Source organism: Prionailurus viverrinus, chromosome B1 (assembly GCF_022837055.1).
Source record: "Prionailurus viverrinus isolate Anna chromosome B1, UM_Priviv_1.0, whole genome shotgun sequence".
Lineage (NCBI taxonomy): Eukaryota > Metazoa > Chordata > Mammalia > Carnivora > Felidae > Prionailurus > Prionailurus viverrinus.
In genome coordinates, this window is record NC_062564.1 from 138,615,980 (window position 1) to 138,635,778 (window position 19,799).

The 19,799-nt window shown below is 42.6% G+C and overlaps 1 protein-coding gene across 2 annotated transcripts in view; it reads right to left on the reverse strand.

Moving 5' to 3' along the window:
- Positions 1-8,173: 8,173 nt before the first annotated feature.
- Positions 8,174-19,799, reverse strand: part of ENOPH1 (enolase-phosphatase 1) — a 37,164-nt gene continuing 25,538 nt past the window's right edge. For both annotated transcript variants that reach the window (XM_047855237.1, XM_047855236.1), the window contains 4 exons: positions 19,455-19,657; positions 17,030-17,162; positions 15,050-15,173; positions 8,174-9,299 (listed from right to left, as the gene is read on the reverse strand). In XM_047855237.1, coding sequence (XP_047711193.1) covers positions 9,160-9,299; positions 15,050-15,173; positions 17,030-17,162; positions 19,455-19,657 — 600 coding nt within the window. In that variant the 3' untranslated portion in view covers positions 8,174-9,159. The remainder of the gene's footprint in view (positions 9,300-15,049; positions 15,174-17,029; positions 17,163-19,454; positions 19,658-19,799) is intronic.

Consider the following 19,799-nt stretch of genomic DNA (forward strand, 5'->3'; position numbering starts at 1 on the left):
AAAATCAGACACTCTGCAGTTCCAGTCCCGGATGATTGGGAAGATGGCGACACTTGTAAAATCTAGAACAAGAGATGCCACTGTGTGGAGGGAGGAAAGGGTGACTAATGAGATCATCTCGATGCTCCTAACCGCAACTTGAGCACAGCCTCTTCACAGCCCAGCTACACTGAAAGGGATGAAAAAGGCTGTCCACTGCCTGGTACCATTTAATTCACTTGGCGACTGTTCCAGTTACTGTTGATTGCTGAACAAATTACCAGAAAATGCAACAGCATAAAATAACTATTTATTATGCTCACAGATGCTGTGGGTCAGAAATTCAGACAGGGCACAGCGGGGACAGCTCATTTCTGCTCCATGATGTCTGGGTCTCAGCTGGAAGACTTGAGGGCTGGAGGCTGGAAGTGTCTGAAGGCTAATTTATTCCTGTCTGAAGACTGAGTCTGGCCGTCAGCTTGGGGCCCTGGTTCCTGTTGACCTGGTCTCTCCAGGTGAGTGAACTTGGGCTCCCTCACAGCGTGGTACCTGGCTTCCCCAGAGCAAGTGTTCCAACCCTGGCTCCTCAGAAAGGGATATGGGAGCTGTAGCCTTTTTATAACCCCGACTGGAAAGTCACAAAGCATCACCTCAGTTGTCCTCTTTTGGTCGGAGCAGTCCTAAGCCCCCACCCAGACTCAAGGCAGCAGGAGACAAACCCCCACCTCTTGGTGGGAGGAGTGTCAAAGTCAACGTGAAAAGAACATGTGGGAGGACAGCGGTGAAAATAGAGGATTAAGGAACACCAAAGTCCTGCCCTCCAAAACACCAGTATATACACTGGCAAAAACCACCAAAATCAACGCTTTCAGAATTCTGCAAACTAAGTAAAAGCTCGCAGGAACCAGGGGCATGCTTAATCAAGAAAAGCTAGCTGGGGGCACCTGGGTGGCTCAATTGGTTGAACATCCAACTTCGGCTCAGGTAATGATCTTGTGGTTCGGGAGTTTGAGCCCCACATTGGGCTCTGAGCCAGTGGTACAGAGCCTGCTTGAGATTCTCTCTCTCCCCCTCTCTCTGCTCCTTCCCCACTTGTGTGTGCTCTCTCGCTCTCTCAAAATACATAAATAAATTAAGAAAAAAAAAGCTAGCTGCATCTCAGTAAAAATAGCTTTGTGGTGTTTTAACTTACCCTGGTCCCATTTCAGGCCCCCAGCTCAGTGGTGGCCTCAAAAGTAACAGTCTGTATTTCTAACACAGAAAAGAGTACCAGGAGGGGCTACAGGGTGGCTCAGTCGGTTAAATGTCCCATTTCAGCTCAGGTCATGATCTCACAGTTTGTGACTTCAAGCTCCGCTTTGGGCTCTGTGCTGACAACTCGGAGCCTGGAGCCTGCTTCAGATTCTGTGTCTCCCTCTCTCTCTGCCCCCAACCCATTCTCACTCTGTCTCTGTCTCTCTCAAAAATAAAAAAACATTAAAAAAAAAAAATTAGAAAAGAGTACCAGGAGAGAAATGGACCTTATTCACTAGGAATTGTGGTTTTGAACTGTGTGTGTTAGGTTGAGCTGCTATAACAAAAAACCACAAACAGGGTGTTTCAAACAACAGAAATTTGTTATCTCACACTTCTGCAGGCTGAGAAGTCCAGGATCAAAGTTCTAGCTGATTTGATTTTTGGTGAGAGCTCCCTGGTATCTCTTCTTCCTCTTTTAAAGACATCAGTCCCATTCGATTTGGGCCCCACCCTTATAACTTCGCTTATCTTAAATTACCCCCTAAAAGCCCTATCTCCAAATAGTCACATTGGAGGTTAGGGCTTCTCAACACACAAATTTGAGAGGGGTGGAGGTGGGGGGCATGAGAAACCCAGTTCAGTCCATAGCAGCCTGTTCGGTGGCACCTTGGAGGACAGGCTCAAAGGGTTTACCTTCTATCTTAGGTGACTAAGAATTCTCCCAGTGCTGAGGCAGCTACCCTCAGACATTTGTCAAGAACATTTAAAGGCAGGTGTGCTAGTCACAGCTACCCGGAACAATGGATAGCAGTTGGGGCAAACAACGGACTAATCAAAAAGCATGAGAGGAAAGAGCAGATGATGAGATGCTTTGGCAAGTAATGGCTTTGGAAAGCTCTGACATATCTCTGGTGTTACGGGTTGAATTGTGTCACCCCAAAAAGACAAGCTGAGGTCCTAATCCCCAAAACTTCTGAATGTGTCCTTATTCGGAAACAGAACCATCGCAGATGTAATTAGTTAAGATGAGGTCATGCTGGAAGGTTAGGGTGAGCCACTAATCCAATACTACCCGAGTGCTTACAGGACAGCCATGCAAACAAAGATGTGGAGAAACGGGGAGAATGCCTCATGATGATGGAGGTGGAGACAGGAGCAATGCCTCTCCAAGCCAAGTAATGCTAAGGATTCTAGCTGTCACCAGAAGCTCGGAGGCATGGCACAGATTCTCCTTCATTGCTTCCAGAAGGAACCGACCCTGCCAACACCTTTATTTTAGACTTTTGGGATCCAGAACTGTGAGAGAATACATTTCTGCCTCTTTAAACCACCCTATTAGTAGTACTTCGAAGCTCCAAGAAACTAATACAATAGGTCAATATTAAAAGAAAGTATAAATGTATTTGTTGCTTGTAACTCCTTTTTTTCTTCAGATTTAAGACACTACCCAGACCAGTAATTATAAATCTGGCGATGGGCACACAATGTACAAAGATGTCGCGAGGCACCCGGGTGGCTCAGTCGGATATGCGTCCACCTCTTGATTTTGGTTCAGGTCATGATCTCACGGTTCGTGAGTTCGAGCCCTGTGTCACTGGCAGCATGGAGCCTGCGAGGGATTCTCTCTTCCTCTAACCCCTCCCCTGCTCATGTTCTCTCTCTCTCTCTCTCTCAAAATAAATAAAGCTTAAAAAATTTCAAAGATGTCACCTGGAACACCACATAAGCAGGGAGTGAGTAAAGTTGGATGGGAGCAAACTTCTGTATCTTATTACCAGACAATACTGAAGGGAGAAATATGTCAATGATAAGAGATGGAGAATCCAGTATTCCACACTCAATGCTGGACCAAAAACTCCATAGAAGATCAGTAAGGAAACAGAAGACTGAAGCTCCACTATAAACCAACCAGTTCTGACAAACACCAGAAAATACTCTACCCAACAGCGGCACAACACACGTTTTTCTTCAGTGCAGAAAGAACATTCTCCAGTACAGACCATATGTTAGGCCACAAAACAAATCTCAGTACATTTTAAACGATCAAAATCACACAAAGTGTGTTCACTAAGTAAGTGGCATGAAATGAGAAATCAATAACAGAAGGAAATTTAGAAAATTCAGAAATACGTGGAACTTAGACAACACACTCTTCAATAACTAATGGGTCAAAGATGAAATCACAAGGGAAATTAGAAAACACTTTGAGGGGGGCACCTAGGTGGCTCAGTCAGTTGAGCATCTGACTTGGGCTCAGGTGATGATCTCACAGTTGGTGAGTTCGAGCCCCAACTTGGGCTCTGTGCTGACAGCTCAGAGCCTGGAACCTGCGTCGGATTCTGTGTCTCCCTCTCTCTCTCTAACTTTACATATATATATTCATTTTTTAAAAAAGAAAGAAAACACTTTGAGGGGTGCCTGGGTGGCTCAGTTGGGTATGTGTCCAACTTTTGATCTCGACTCAGGTCACGATCTCATGGTTTGTGAGACAGAGCCCCACGTCTGGCTCTGCACTGACAGAGAGGAGCCTGCCTGGGATTCTCTCCCTCTCTGCCCCTCCCTTATACACACTGTGTATGCACACACTCTCTTGCTCTCTCTCTCAAAATAAATAAATAAACCTAAAGAAAAAAACTAGAAAACACTTTGAGACAATGAAAACCTATGGGAGGCGGGTGAAAACAGTGCTGGGAGACAAATATAAAGCTAGGACTACCTTGAAAAAGAAGAAAGATCTCAAAGCAATAACCTAATCTCCCACCTGAAGGAAACGGCCAAGAGCAAACTAAATGCTAAACAAGCAGAAGGAAAGAAAGATTAGAGTGGAGATAAATAAAATAGACTCAATAAAACCGAAAGTTGGTTCTTTGAAAACAGAACTGATACAAACAAAATGGATAAACCTTTGGCTTCACATTCCCTTCTCAACTTAATTTTTGTTCCCACCACTCGAGACTGCACCTGTCTCATCCAAGGACCACTACTGTTCACAACTTACTTGAACTCTTACCAGCATTTGAGCACCTGAGCACTGCCTTCTTCGTTGGACTGTCCTGTCACTCTCTTGGTTTCCGTTCCTTGATGCCCAATCCTTTCGTATCTCCTTTGCTGGCTTCTCTCCTTAGCCTGTTCCCTAATACTGGAAACCAAGAGCTCTGCCTAGGCTCTCTATCAACAGACTCTTCTTATGTGGCCACATCTCGTGGCTTTGTTGTTGTTCACTGTTTATAGCCTGCCTCCCCCAAGGACGGATGTACCTGCAGAGTAGGACAGGACTTTGACCCCTGACAGCAGATCCAGGGGACAATATAGATGCCCTTAAATCGAACAAATGTTAACAGTTCATGCATTTCTCCCCCAGGATTTATTTTATGCATGCATTCACCCCCCCCCCCAACACACACACACATATATATATTTTTAACACATACCTATCAATATCCGAATGAATAACTTGGCCTAAATCTAAGTAACTTGGGCAAGGAAGGTGAATTCTACTTCTCTTGGTTACTCTGATGTGTTAGCAAAAACTGCAAATTATTCTTCCCCATCTGGGGCTCAAGTGGTGGGATAATAAATTGGGCACATATTATATTCAACGTGGTACTCTGATAGGAATTTTAAAAACCTGAAAACAAGTTCTTTTTAACACTACCACTGGAAAAACTAGCTATCCAAAAATGACCATTTTGGGCTTTTGTTTTTTTATGTGACTTGGGGAATAAAAGGAGAAGAGGAATGTTAGTGGGTGGATTTCATTCAGGATTATTGCCATTTTTTCCAAACTATTCTGACTCTTGCAACATCATGCTACAGGCTTTTAAAGATAATGAACTATACTCGTTATTCTCTCTAAATGCCACCTCTTAGCTCCATCTGCTGTATCTATCTGGTGGCCTCACACTTGACAGGGTCTCTGGGTCAACAGCACCATCTGCTGGGCAAAGGCTGCTGTGCATTTTTCTCTGCATTCTGCCAGTGGCTCTCAATCTTTGTGCAACTCTAAACTGGACATCATTTAGAGTTAGCAACTAAGGCTAGTCTTCCAGGAACCCAAGCAAGAAGCCCTGATACTCCACAAATGCTGATAAGATTAGAGAAGCCCCTTTGTCTGAGGATTCCCTTCTAAGAATCAATTTAGGTTTTTGGGATGCCTGGTTGGCTTAGTCAGTAGAGCTTGCGACTCCATCTCCGGGTTGAGTTCAAGCCTTACGCTGGCTGCAGAGTACTTTAAAATCTTTAGGGGCACCTGGGAGGCTCAGTTAAGCATCAGACTCTTGATTTCGGCTCAGGTCATATCTCATAGTTGGAGCCCCATCAGGCTCTGCAATGGCAGTGCAGAGCCTGCTTGGGATTCTCTCTCTCTCTCTCTCTCTCTCTCTCTCTCGCTCTCTCTCTCTCTGCCCCTCCCCCACTTGCACTCTCTCGCTTTCTCACTCTCTCTCAAAATAAACTGAAAAGAAAATCTTAAAAAAAAAAAACAGGGGCGCCTGGGTGGCGCAGTCGGGTAAGCGTCCGACTTCAGCCAGGTCACGATCTCGCGGTCCGGGAGTTCCAGCCCCACGTCAGGCTCTGGGCTGATGGCTCAGAGCCTGGAGCTAGTTTCCGATTCTGTGTCTCCCTCTCTCTCTGCCCCTCCCCCGTTCATGCTCTGTCTCTCTCTGTCCCAAAAATAAATAAACGTTGAAAAAAAAAACTAAAAAAAAAAAAAAAAACTTTAGGAAATCAACTTGAGTTTTGATCCAAGACTGGAAATCAGTGCCATTGTGAGAAAGAGCACGACAAGGGGCGCCTGGGTGGCGCAGTCGGTTAAGCATCCGACTTCAGCCAGGTCACGATCTTGCGGTCCGTGAGTTCGAGCCCCGCGTCAGGCTCTGGGCTGATGGCTCAGAGCCTGGAGCCTGTTTCCGATTCTGTGTCTCCCTCTCTCTCTGCCCCTCCCCCGTTCATGCTCTGTCTCTCTCTGTCCCAAAAATAAATAAACGTTGAAAAAAAAAAAATTTAAAAAAAAAAAATAAAAAAAATAAAAAAAAAAAAGAAAGAGCACGACTGAGGTAGATGTGGATTAACAGGAATAAAAAGGGCGACAGTTTTAAGAGGTCTTTGTTCCCTACATTCTCCACAAACAAAATGTTGACAAAATTCAGTGCATTTGTTCTCTTCTTGGATATTCCAGAGGTGATATTTTTCCTCCTTCCCTTACTAAGGACCATGGATTTTTACGGATGCACCATCTACCTGACTATCTTCTTCCTAGGCAGTTTCCTCCCTCACGACCTATCTACTTTATACCTCAAGTTCTTCCTAAGGTCTTTTTTCCATCACATTTAACTGTGAATGAGTTTCTTAGGGTCTAAGAAATATTCCACTCATCTTTTTCCCTTCCTTTCACTTGCCCCTTTGACAAACTCAATCTAATATTGGAACTTTCTCTTTATTCCTGAATCTATTTCCACCCTCAATTACTCAAAATGAATTATAGTTCTTCTGGTACCCTTTTCATCATGGACAAGAAATGCTTCTTGCTGTAGACTGAATATCTGTGTCCCCCTCAAAATCTGTATGTTGAAATCTAACCCCCAAATTGATGGTATTTGGAGGTGGGGCCTTTGGTGGAGCCCAAGGATAGAATTTGCACCCTTATGTATGTATATATCTTAAAGCAATCTCTATGCCCAACGTGGGACTCCCACACACCACCCTGAGATCGAGTCTCATGCTCTACCAACTGAGCCAGCGTGGCAGCCCAGATTAGCGCCCTTTTAAAAGTACCCCAAGGTACCTGGGTGGCTCAATCGGTTAAGCGTCCAAGTCTTGATTCCAGTTCAAGTCATGATCTCACGGTTTGTGGGAACGAGCCCCACATCGGGCTCTGTGCTGACAGCTTGAAGCCTATTAGGGATTCCCTCTCTCCCTCTCTCTCTCTGCCCCTTCTCTGCTCACACTCTCTCTCTCAAAGTAAGTAAGTAAACAGTTAAAAAAAAAAAAAGTAGCCCAAGAATGCCCCTTTGCCCTTCCACCACATGAGGTTACAGGAAAACGACCTTGGTCTGTGAGGAAATGGGCTCTCACCAGACAAGGAATTTGCCAGCACTGGGATCTTAGACTTCTCAGCCTCCAGAATTGTGAGAAATAAAATTTTGTTTATAAGCCACCCAAGTCCTGGGATTTTGTTAGAGCAGTCCAAACAGACTAATCTCTCCACCCCAACTCTCTGTCAGCTACATAGTGAACACCCTTTTCCTTTAATTCCTTTGTCATCTAGACTCTGGTGCATAATTTTCTCTCATTTCTTCCTTACTTTTCCAACTATTCCTTTACTGGCATTAAGAGACATCTTACCTGTCATCTTCTCATGAGCTTTTTCAAAAACTGTAGGAAGTTCATCCTTTTATTGTCATTTGTAGCTTTATCATTTACAAATTACTACCATTTCTAAAATTTACTTAAACTCATTTCCCTTTTATTACCCTTCTATATTTTCATAGTCCTTAGACTTCTTTAATTAGTTACTGGAAGATAAAAATTATCAACATAAAATCTTTTATATTCCCTGTCCTCTCATATTTGTAATCTTTTTCTTATTCAAAGCATTTCCAAAATTATTCCTCCAGGATTCATTACAGCTTTTCTTAATTAAGAGAATACTTGCCTCCTTCTAACATTATTTTATATACCTCAAACGTAAGAGTCTCAAAAATCTAAGAAAACCCACTCATAACATGAATGCTTACTATCCAAATGGAATAATAACCAGGGAGGTCATGTATGTGTATATAACTCAAATAGTAGTCAATGACTTTTCACGGGCAATGCATTAAAATACACACACAACACACACACACCTCCCATCCACAAGATTCAGGCAAAAACCAGAAGTTCTTATTTTTTCAATCTCTCTTCAGTTTCTCTTTTGCTTACGGCAATAGGTGGCATGGTTCAGGAACCTACACAAAACTGAGTGAAGAAGAAAATGTTTTTATTAATCACAACATGAAATTGACATGACATCCCATTAGGATTGAACCAGGATAAATAATGCTGTTATAAAATTTACACTCTTCATATCCATTTCAGAGGAAAATATTACATTATTAGGGCTCTTCTAGAAGGGTCTTACAGAATGATTTCAGTAAACCTTTTGCTTTTCAATAGTAAATAGCAACATATATTCTCAAACTGCTAAAAAGTAGTTAGAAAGGCAACCAGAAAACGTATGATGATAACAACCGGCAGGATTAGTGCTATTCTGTTAAACATTAAGAACCACATTCCTATTTTAGCTGTTACATCAATGCACCTTTATCATTGGTAAGGCAACCGTTTGCTGGGGCCGCCACAATGATGAGCAAGTTTCCTTGGTAATGGATGCTTGCGTCATCAAGACTCAAATGAGTTTCCTTTCCCAGGTTTGCTGTCTTTTGGAGCAGAAACAAATGGCTTTGACTTCTGTAGAGAAGGAGGCTAATACTTTGAAATTTAGCTGTCGCAATCTTCTAACTTATAATTCGAAAGGGGAATGAATTATTATTAGGAGTAAGTCTGTGAAACACTTCCAGTTTTTAAAATAACAAGGCTTCTGAATAACTTCTCAACCCTACCTTTCCATGTTGGTACACGATTTGATAAACCTAACACGTGTGATCTACACTGCAGTAATTCTTCTATCAGCTATAGTTTGCTTTCAGTTGGGGTTAGGGTTGTGGTTTCAAACAATTTCTACATAGAAAGCATCTTTAAATAAGTTTCCTTTTCACTGAACTGAGACTTTTTTTTCACTTATGTGCCTGTGGAAGGCAATTTAAACATACACATATATACACGCGCGTACCTGTGTGTGTGTATATATGTCTTTTTTAAGTAAGTTACTTTTACCATTGGAATACAACTAGACTACAGGGACGGCTCTGTGAAGACAGGCTGGTCTTCCCTATGAGTCGTCCTCTAGGTTGAGGAAGGCAGGTACAGTTCGCTGAAGGATGTGATGAGGCTGTAGTAAGTCTTTTCATCATCCGTCAGTCCCGCATTGCCGGGTCTCACCACCACAGCGACATGAACATCTGCTTCCTCAGCAGCACTGGCCTCTGTGAAAATCAAAGTATGTGTCAGAGACATCACAATATGATGTCTGAGATTTGCTTCAAAGTAATTAGGGGGATGTGGAAAACTAGGAAACAGGTTTGGCCCTGATTTGATCATTGTTGAAGCTAGAAGTTGGCAACATGGGGGTCTGGCCACATTATTCTCTTTTATGTAACTTTTAATGTTTCCATAATAGAGTTGCTTTTTTTTTTATTCTTACTATAAAACTATACCTGACAGACTAGAATGGTTTAGACTTCCCTGTCCCAGTGTATAGTGTATAGCATACCCTAGACTTCCGAGCTTTTATTAAGTACTTATGAATGCAGAAGGTAAAGGCCATGTTCTGTCCACGACTCTCCTCCATTCCCTCTCATCAGTCCCACATAAAACTGAGGGTTTCCCAAAAGGCAGGCTGTCCGTAATAATACCAGTTAGGCAGAGATGGGATAAATGGAAGCCCATGATTCAATCAGGCCAAAATTCCTGCTGTCACTTGCCTGGAAAATTCCTACTCAAATATCTTATCTTTCAGATATCTTCCAGATAAGATATCTTCCAGATAAGATATCTTATCTTCCAGATAAGATTCCTACCATGTGTATTAGAGCATCCCATGTGCTCCTTTAACACCTTGTATTTAGCTCTCTCATGACTATATGAATTGACATGTTATTATCTGTTTTCTCTCTTCTCATTAGACTTAGTGAGTACCTTACGATCAGTGACTGCATGTGGACAGAAGTGAAAATAGGACTAGTAAAATGAAACTAGGTAAGCTAGGTATAGCAGGAAACATCTCTAATATGCCTTGGGTTACAGTCCTCTCTCCATTGTTTCCATGTGAAAGATAACAGCTAATACCTTATATTAGTTTAGCACCTACTATGTGCCAAGTACTATTCTAGGAACAGACATATGAACAAAACAAAGCTCCTGTCTTCATGGAGCTCCCATTCTCATTTAAATCTTCACAACAACCCTGAGGTAGTTAGTATTACTATCCCTATTCTACAGACACGGAAAGTGAGAGCTAGCAAGTGGCAGAGCTAACGTTTCAAAGTGTCAACCTGACTCTATGGTCTCTGCTCTAGAACAAGGGCGAAAAAATTATGAGCTACACCTGCTTCTGTAAATAAAGTTTTATTAGAACACAGCCATGCCCATTCATTCGTGCATTGTCTATGGCTGCTTTTCCACTCCCAGGACAGAGTTTAAGAGTAGAAACAAAGGCTGTAGGGCCTGCAAAGCCTAAAATACACTACTGGCCCTTTATGGAGCAAGCTTGCCAACTCCTGCTCTAGAGCAATACTACTCCAAGTGTGGTCTATGTACCTATAGGGGGGCAACCACCTGGAAGCTTGTTAGAAATGCAGAATCTCAAGTCCCCAACATGGAACTACTGAATTAGGATCTGCAATTTAACAAATGACTGACTTCTGAGCACACAGGGTAAGTTTTGATCAGAAGTCTCAAGGAAAGAAAACTGGCGAGAGAGGAGGCATTCTGGGCAGACATAAAGCCATGTATAAATATTGGAAGAATAGAGCGAATGAGTGTGGGAGACAGCACACAGGTCAGACAGAGCAAAACTGGTGAAGAATCTGAAACACATTCTATGGAGTTTAGATTTGATGTAATACGAAACCACAGTCATTTCCTATCATTTGGAAAACAGTTGCACCATCAAAATGGGTTACAGGGCAACAGTGCAGAGCGAGTAAGAAGCTCCCAGAGGGAGTGAATGGGGCAGAGCCATCTCTTCCATGTCCACCTTCTGCTCTTCCTGTGAAAGGGCTGTCACTTCCCAGAGCAAACAAAGTGCTCAACAATCCCCTCTTCGTGTGGAAATCCCATCCTCAGGCAAACTCTGCAGACCCCTTCACCCCCAGTTCCCAGCCTGACTGCCTCAAGCAAAGCTTTCCTCTTGACTAGCAACCCAGGATCTCAACTGAGTTGAGCCATCACAATCCACGATCCACGTGGGACCTGACACTAGCCAATGACTTTTGCACATTCAGCCTCTTACCGGCATCACCATGTGGCAAGTGTTGTCCTTGTGCATCTGTTTGCCCTGTTGGCACAATATTGACTTGAAACCCTGGGCCTCCTTCCTTTCCTCCAAGAGGAAAAAGCCTTTCAGGGTCTCTTTTTCATACTTGGATCTTATTTGGGATACCAAATAGTTAGTCTTCCATTCTGTCTTGGCAGTGGAGTCTGGGCATGTGGTACCAAAAACACAGGATCAGAAATAACAGAAAAGAACAAGGCAAGCAGCCAGCTGCCTGGCCGCATCCCAGCTACACATGAGCCCAGTTCTGGCCCTACTGCTTCACTGGGTGTGGAGCTGGCAGAAGATGAGGGACAAGAACAAAACCTCCGTTCGGAGGCCTTGGAGAAAGTCAATTTTGTTTTGAGGCCAACTTGGGGATTATCTCTATTCGCTAAAGTTAAGAATAGTTTCTGGGACTGCAGCCTAAGGAAATCGCTTCAGTGAAAAGAGAAAAGACATAAAATTATAGATGTACTATGATAACAACTAGAAAAAAAATGTGGCTACAGACAAGACTATGAAGAACCTATATGTGATCTTACTAGGGCAGGGATTATAATTATTAATAGTAACCATAAAGTGAGGGAGGGGGGAAAGTCTGGGGATCATAACACATTCAATCCCAGAATGCTCGAGACAGACTCCATGCAGAGCTCCAGCCACAAAGCAGATCTCTGATGCTAAGCCGGCAGAAACTTATCATCCAAACTGCTAGGAAATTAAATAGAAGGCAAACCATTCATTTATATGAATGACAGAAAAGCAATTCACAGATTAAACCAGCTAACCTCAGCAGAGCAGGGCCTATCTCCTTTCCATAAGGAACAAAGCAAAATAAAAGGTATTCAAATTATCATTCCTCACAGAAACTGCTGGCTTTCATACCCTTAACCCGTGTAGACAGTAGAGCAACCTCCCCACCCCACCACTGTAAGTCCCCAAAAGCCATTCTTAAAAGAAGGTAAATCATAACTTTAAATCGGAAGAAGTTTCTGTACAGAAATAAGATAGGCGAATATTTATAGTATATTTATAGTCCGGGGGGAGAAACCGGGTAAAATGGCTGTTATCAAGGTTGATACTTGTCAATGGTACATTTATGTGGCCTGGCTACCTAGTTACACAGCAAACGTTGAAACATCTGTCTCTCTTCTCCCTCAGTGCAGTCAAGCAGTAAATGTAAAGTTTTCCAGGATAGGGAAAAACAAGACAACAGTTTGTAGGAACCCTTGGACTTTGAACTGACCCAAGCCAGGATATGCAAGACAGGGGCTGATCCCCACAACATCTGCTGAGTTTTCAAACTCGAGATAACAAATGGCTGTGATCTGGTACCATCCACCTGGATCAAAATTTCAGTCTACATTCACCAAGGCTTAAAATTTAACAGAAATATTAACAATTACTATATGTCTACCGCATGCTAGGTAAAATTAAGTTCCTCTTTCTCTAGAAAGCATTATTATAACTTTTGGAAGGCATTATATGTGATCTATGCTGGTTAGGATTTTTTTTAAACCGCTTAGCAAATTAGTACTTGCTTAGATACCTGTAACTCTTGCCTAACAGAACAGACCAAAAGCTGGAGGGTCGGCAGCAGAGAGAGAATATAGTTCATACACACTTCTTCTGCTAAGATACCTCTGTCAGCAGCTTGGGTTTGCCTTTGGGCCCTATCTCTGAAAGTCCTAGTGGGTGGGGGTTTCCCGAAGGACTAGAGAGAGGGATTTGGCCTGCAGACTATTGTAGCTGCCGCCGAGGGGCTCTGGAGTCACACGGAGCCAACTAGGCAAGAGAGCACCCAGCCCTGCACCTCTTCTCCCTGACGCCCTTCCCAGCCTGCTGGGGAACAGTGTGTCAGGGCAGCCACACAATACACAAAGTCTTGTTCTGGGGATAAACGGAAGATGAAACTTCCAATCCAAGGTAAACAGAAGAAACAAATATAAAGAACTGCCCTTGGGGCACCTGGGTGTCTCAGTCGGTTGAGCATCTGACTTCAGCTCAGATTATCTCAAGGCTCATGAGTTTCAAGTTCTGCATCAGACTCACAGCTATCAGCGAGGGAGCCTGTTTCAGATCTTCTGTCCCCCCCCCCCCCCGGCCCCCACTCAGGCTCTCTCTCTCTCTCAAAGATAAAAAAACATTAAAAAAAAAAAAAGATGGGGCACCTGGGTGGCTCAGTCAGTTGAGCGTCCGACTTCACCTCAGGTCACGATCTTGCGGCTCAGGAGTTCGAGCCCCGCATCTGGCTCACTGCTGTCAGTGCGGAGCCTGCTTCGGATCCTGTCCTCCCTCTCTCTTTGCCCTTCCCCACTTGTACTCTCTCTCTCAAAAATAAATAAATCTTAAAAAAAAAAAAAACAAAAAAAACCTGCCTTCAAATACAGGTGCAATTATAAACACACCAAAATTAGGCCCCCTGGAAGACGCACAAACTCTAAGGACAATGAGCATGCAATCAACAGCTGACACCAGGTGAAGGCGTCCGGGCAAGTCTTACCAAGCAGAGGCTTTCACAGAACAACCAGAGACCAACCTTCCCCCAGCACCCACTATCTCTTCACCTGCCACTGCTTGTTTCCTCATTCACTACCGTTTCCTTCTGTAAATCTCTAGAGGATCTACATTCGTACACAGAAACTGGAGTGTGAGCTTTCTATTCTGACCCAAAGTACTCTTGAAGTCACTTATATTACCAGTACGGTACAGTATATACTGTTACGTGGATTCAATACTTAAAATAATAATGCATCTGGCTAACGTACCCCATATAATAAAGTACTATTATAATGGGTAAAAAAGATGTGTATCTTTAAACAGGTGGATCATGCCAAGAAAGTCCTGAGGTTCAGAGCATGATGGGTGCCTGGGGACTGGGGTCACCTGAGGGAAGTTGGAGAGGAGGCTCCTAGTCACCAGGGGGGAGTGCTTATCAACTGGAACAAGAATGACACGAAAGCTCTCAAACCATTCAGAGTTCTCCTCCCCTCTAGCTTTTTGTTTCTTTTTTTGGTATTTTTCTGAGTGTGCATAGCTCATCTCAGTGCTATTAAATACATATGATCACGTCTACTGTAAGCTGATGTCCCTCACCACGCACCCACCCTCATACTCGTGTCTGCATGCTCCATCACCCAGTGACACCCCTTAAGTTGTCCTTTGTTATTTTGCCATTTCATCCATGTGTGTGTATATACAGAAGGATGGGTGGGAGACCATGGATAAGAGTTACAGTGAGAAGATCTAGTCTTTCCAGTACCACTTGCCCATGCATAACCCCCAAGGAAGGGTAAATGGAGAGAAACATGGGTCATTTGATTCACTGCTCCCTTTTATAAACCTGTTTCATTTTTTGAGCATCCACACAAACTTTCTTTACAGAGGCCACGTGTTTGCAGTGCCAGGCCCAGCACTCACCCTGGAGTATACAACAGAAGAAGTCAGATTACTCGGGGCACCTGGGGAGTTCAGCCGGTTAAGTGTCTTAACTCTTGATTTTGGCTCAGGTCATGATCTCTCACGGTTTGACAGTTCGAGCCCCACATCAGGCTCTGAGCTGACAGTGAGAAGCCTGCTTGGGATTCTCTTTCTCCCCCTCTCCTAACCACAGCCCTGCCCCCCATCTCATGCATGCATGTGCTTTCCCTCTCTCTGTCAAAAAAAAAAAAAAAAAAAAAATGGAGTCCAATTACTCACCTAGAGTAACATCTGTCAAAAACAAGATGTTGTTGGTTGAGCACCCAATGCTGTTTGCAATCTTTCGGTAACTCTCACTCTCCACTTTGTGTCCAATCTTGGTATCAAAGTGACCATCAACAAGCTGCACAAAGGGAAAGAAAAGACTGACGTCATAAATACACTTGCAACCCAACTCCTTTGTCTTTCCATTTTCTCGGAGATACGTAACAATCATAGCGATTTCGTCCCCTTAGTAAATAATCCCTGAAAGCCTTATGGAGGCTACAGAAAGAAAACATAAGGTAAGATTTTATAGAAATAAACATTTGGAAGAAGTAAACAATTCAATGTATATAAGATCATGTTTTAATTTACTTAGTTTTCTTTGAGAAGCATTAATTTTATATCCAAAATCTTTTAAAACACACATGCCCTACTTTCTATCCTTAAAACCCCATTTATACTCAAAAACTACTTATTGGACTGGGTTTCACTCCTGATGACAGGTCCTGAACACTGTCCTCTGATCCCAGAATGAATAGATCTCTCTAACCTGTCCCACTAATAAGCTGTTACTTAACTTTCAAGAAACTTTCATTTTTTACATTTTGAAATTCTACCCAAGAGCTAGTATATATATCCTTCCTTCTTAAAGATAACTGGGATCAAAATATGTAACTTGCTTATTTAACTAACATGAACCAAAATAAGTTCACATTTAGGATCAGCTATTATGTGATACTTTGAATATTGTCAGAACTTTTCACAAACTAAAAACAAGCCTAACAACACTCAAAGACAAATTAAGGTAATATTAACACTATGATTTTTAAAAACTTTTAAAAAGTTAAGATCGGTTTTATAGATTTTCTTTCTTTCTCAAGTCTGCCTCACTTAGTACTTTTTTATTATTGAATTCAGTAATTACTGTGTCTTATCTACTATCACCTTAATGTCTGTTCCACTAGAGAGAGCAAAACGGTAGTTTACATCTGTATTCAGAGATACAGATATCTGTACACCAATAATGCAAGGGTTTTATTCCTGACTTAATATTTGATTTAAACTAAAACACAGGGAAGTACTAAAATGAGAATATGACAATCTCCAAAGCCAAAGTATTCTCTGTGCACAGTAGAGACTCAATGAATACTTGTTTAAAAGATAGCTGGCTGGATGACCTACTATATATCACTACATTCGGCCTGTATTTGGTTAGCTGGCATTTCTTTTTCAGGTCCTAAACACCCTGCCTTCTTCCACTGACCACCATATCCTCCAGAAGGTGTAGGGATGGTGGGACAGAGGAGCCGGCAGGAATTGTCTCATCTACAAGAAACGTAATAGGTGGCCTGCATGTATCACTCTTCAATAACATGCCCAGTTCTCTCTTACAGAGAATGAAATTTCTGAAATGTCTCTGCAAATCGCCAGAAACAAATGAACCCACACTGCACTCTGCTTCATGAAAGAAGTTTATGTGTGCATGTGTTTGGATGGGGTATGTGCCACCTTGGACCACTTACCTGACTTTAAACAACCAAAAGAAGCGGGCCATTAGTGTCCTCTGAGTTGACAATTTTCTGATGTTGGCAAGGTAGCTGATTTATAAGCCAGCTCCTATTTTATTAGCTGTATTACATATACATCTATATATAATATACATTTATATATTCCTGACCCCATCCCAGACCTGCCAATTCAGATCTGCTAAGAAGCATGGCTTAGGGATCTACACTTTTAACAGACTCCCAGGTGATCGTTATTCACAATAGCTTAAGAACCTCCAATGCCAAGACTGGCTCCACAGAAACAGTTTATCCTTCCCTCGAATGTATTCTCCAGTTTATCCACGTCTCTTTATCACCTGCTTAGCATATATGCATGCAATGATCTGATTGTTGATTTAGCTTATAACTGTAGAATATTCCTTTAAGATTCTTTATTTCATGCTTTGATAGTGTCAAAAAACAAAGTAACCTACCTCAGTTAACCTACCTCAAGAATATCTCCCTCTGTAGAATGCCCAAATAATAGCTTCTGGGCCTCTACACTCCCTGAAGAATAGATATACACCTTCATTCCAGCCTCTCTCCATTTCCTGACTGCTGGAACAACATCTTCAAAGAACCTGGAGGGAAGACCACCAAGGTCAAGTGAGGGAACACATTATTCAACCAGATGAAAACCAGGCAAAATAGTTGGAACAAGTTTCTCTATTTGTGCCCATGAGAAGCAACTCCAAGAGACTTCGAGTCCGGTCTGATAAGCCTGTCACTGGAGATTCAGGATCACAGTGGATTAGAAGCAACAACTTAGGTGGAGAAGACAGTTTTGGGCAGACAGCCACACTAATGACAGTAAAAAGTGATTACAAATAAGGAATGAAATAACAGTCTTTTTTAAAGTTCCCAAGGAACTCCAAAAAGCAAATAACAATCATGGAATCTTTGATGTAATCCATGACAAGACAAGGTTAAATTATGTCCAGTGTGTCTTCACAAAGCATGGCAATGCCTTTAAAAAGATGTGCTTCCAAACAGTTAAAAGAAAAACATTTGCGGGTTCAAAGCTATTAATATCTGATCAGCTAGAAAATGGAACTTCACTTCTTGAGAACTAAAAAAACCTAGTTTTACTCTATAGAAAAAAAATTACAAAATAAACCAGTTAAGAGATTTGTACCATCTCACATTAGCAGGTCAGCAGTATCTAGCTTTTGATTCCTGACACTAAGTCCTGCTTACCCCTTCCACAAGGTCTTCCCTATCTGGTAGTAGAAATAATATCGCAGGAAATAGGTGCAAAGAGAAGCATAAGGAACTTGGAATGTGGAACCAGTCATCTCTAAAAGATTAACTGGAAAATGTCAGAGAAGTCTCCTACTGGATAAAACAGCTTAATATGTAATACTAATTGAAGGAAAGAGATCAACTAGTTCAAAACCAGTATACATAATTATGGGTTACTTTGTGCATTACTTTATACTCCTAGAGACAGGATTTCTTCCACGTTGCCAATGCAGGGCTTAGAAGTCTAAGAGAACTTATTTCACGTCTCTGGTTCTATAATTAAGGAAACCAGACCAAGAGAAGAAAGGACTAACTACTTCAAGCATTCTCTCCTGGCTCCACTCTTGTGTTTTACAAAGTGAACCAGCAGACATTCCCAGATCATTGGCCGATCTGGAAATTCTTTTTTTTTTTTTTTTATTTTTTATTTAAAAAAAAAAAAATTTTTTTTTACATTTGTTTTTGAGAGACAGAAAGAGACAGCGTGAGCAGGGGAGAGGCAGACAGAGAGGGAGACACAGAATCAGAAGCAGGCTCCAGGCTCTGAGCTGTCAGCACAGAGCCCAACGCAGGGCTCAAACCCACGAACTGTGAGATCATGACCTGAGCCAAAGTTGGACCCTTAACCGACTGAGCCACCCAGGCTCCCCGGCCTATCTGGAAATTCTAATGCAGCCTTTAAAAAGTGGAAGCCCCTTGTAAAGTACATAAAGGAATGGTATCTCATTCAACAGAAAAACAAAAGAAATACAACAGCTAGAAGTAGACTTGGATCTTAGGGTTTACATCAGGCAATGGCCTAAAACCCTTAGTTGGCAGTGTCTAAGAATTTCTTGGGCACCTGGGTAGCTCAGTCAGTTGAGCGTCTGACTCTTGATTTCAGTTCAACTCATGGTCTCATGGTTCGTGGGTTCAAGCCCCAAATCTGCCTCCATACTGACAGTGTGGAGCCTGCCTGGGATTCTTTCTCTCCCTCTCTCTGCCCCTCCCCCATTCTCGCTGTCTCTCAAAATAAATAAACTTAAAAATAAACAAGAATTTATCAGGGTTCCTGGCTGGTTCAGTCAGTAGAGCATGAGCTTCGGATGTAGAGATTACTTAAAAATATTGAAAAAAAAAAAAGAATTTCTGAGCAATACAGGACTCCCAGTCTCCTTTGGCAGGAGCACTCCCAGAACACCACAGCCAAGACTCCAGTCAGGGTGGTACTCCTAACACCCCGAGTAACCCCAAAGTAACACGTAAATAATGGCACCCATCTTTCTCCTCTAACAGAGCAAAAGCAAGTGATTGAATGGTCCTGAGACATAGCCCGACAGTGCCGCCACTCGTATGCTAAGGATCAAACAGGACTTAGTTCAAGGAAGTCACCATCTTCTAGGAAGCTGTTTTACACTGGGATAAAAAGTCCTTCGGCCATCCCACAAAGCCAGGCATGCTGGTCTGGGGAATTTAGCCGGATGGAATGCTTTCCCCCGGCTCTGAAACAAACAAAGCAAACCCTCACTTGTTAAAATAAAAAGAATGTTGACTTTATCTATTTTATGAATCACACAACGAACACTGGACAGAGAGGACTAGTGCAAAACGCATTCGGTTTTAGGGCTGGTGAAATGTTTTGAGTTACATACTCTGCTTTCATGCGCCCAGCTGCAAAAGCCGCCCTCCACATGTGGCCCTGCAGCTGTTTCAGCGCCGTGGTCTTTCGATCCAGAGACATCTGCCAGCACACGTTATCCACCACGGCCTGGATCATCTGCTGCAGGTCATCCGCTCCATTCCCAGATGCAGCAGGGATGGGAACAGCCCCATCCAGGTGGGAATCCTCTTCAGCCTTGAAGTCGTAAACAAGACGTTTGGTTCGGACTTATTTTTAAAAAGATCACTTAAAATGAGACCTGAAAACCAAGCTGAACAATTTTCTCCAACTATCATTATTAGCACCTAGCACTGTGACAAATTAAAGTGTCTTACAC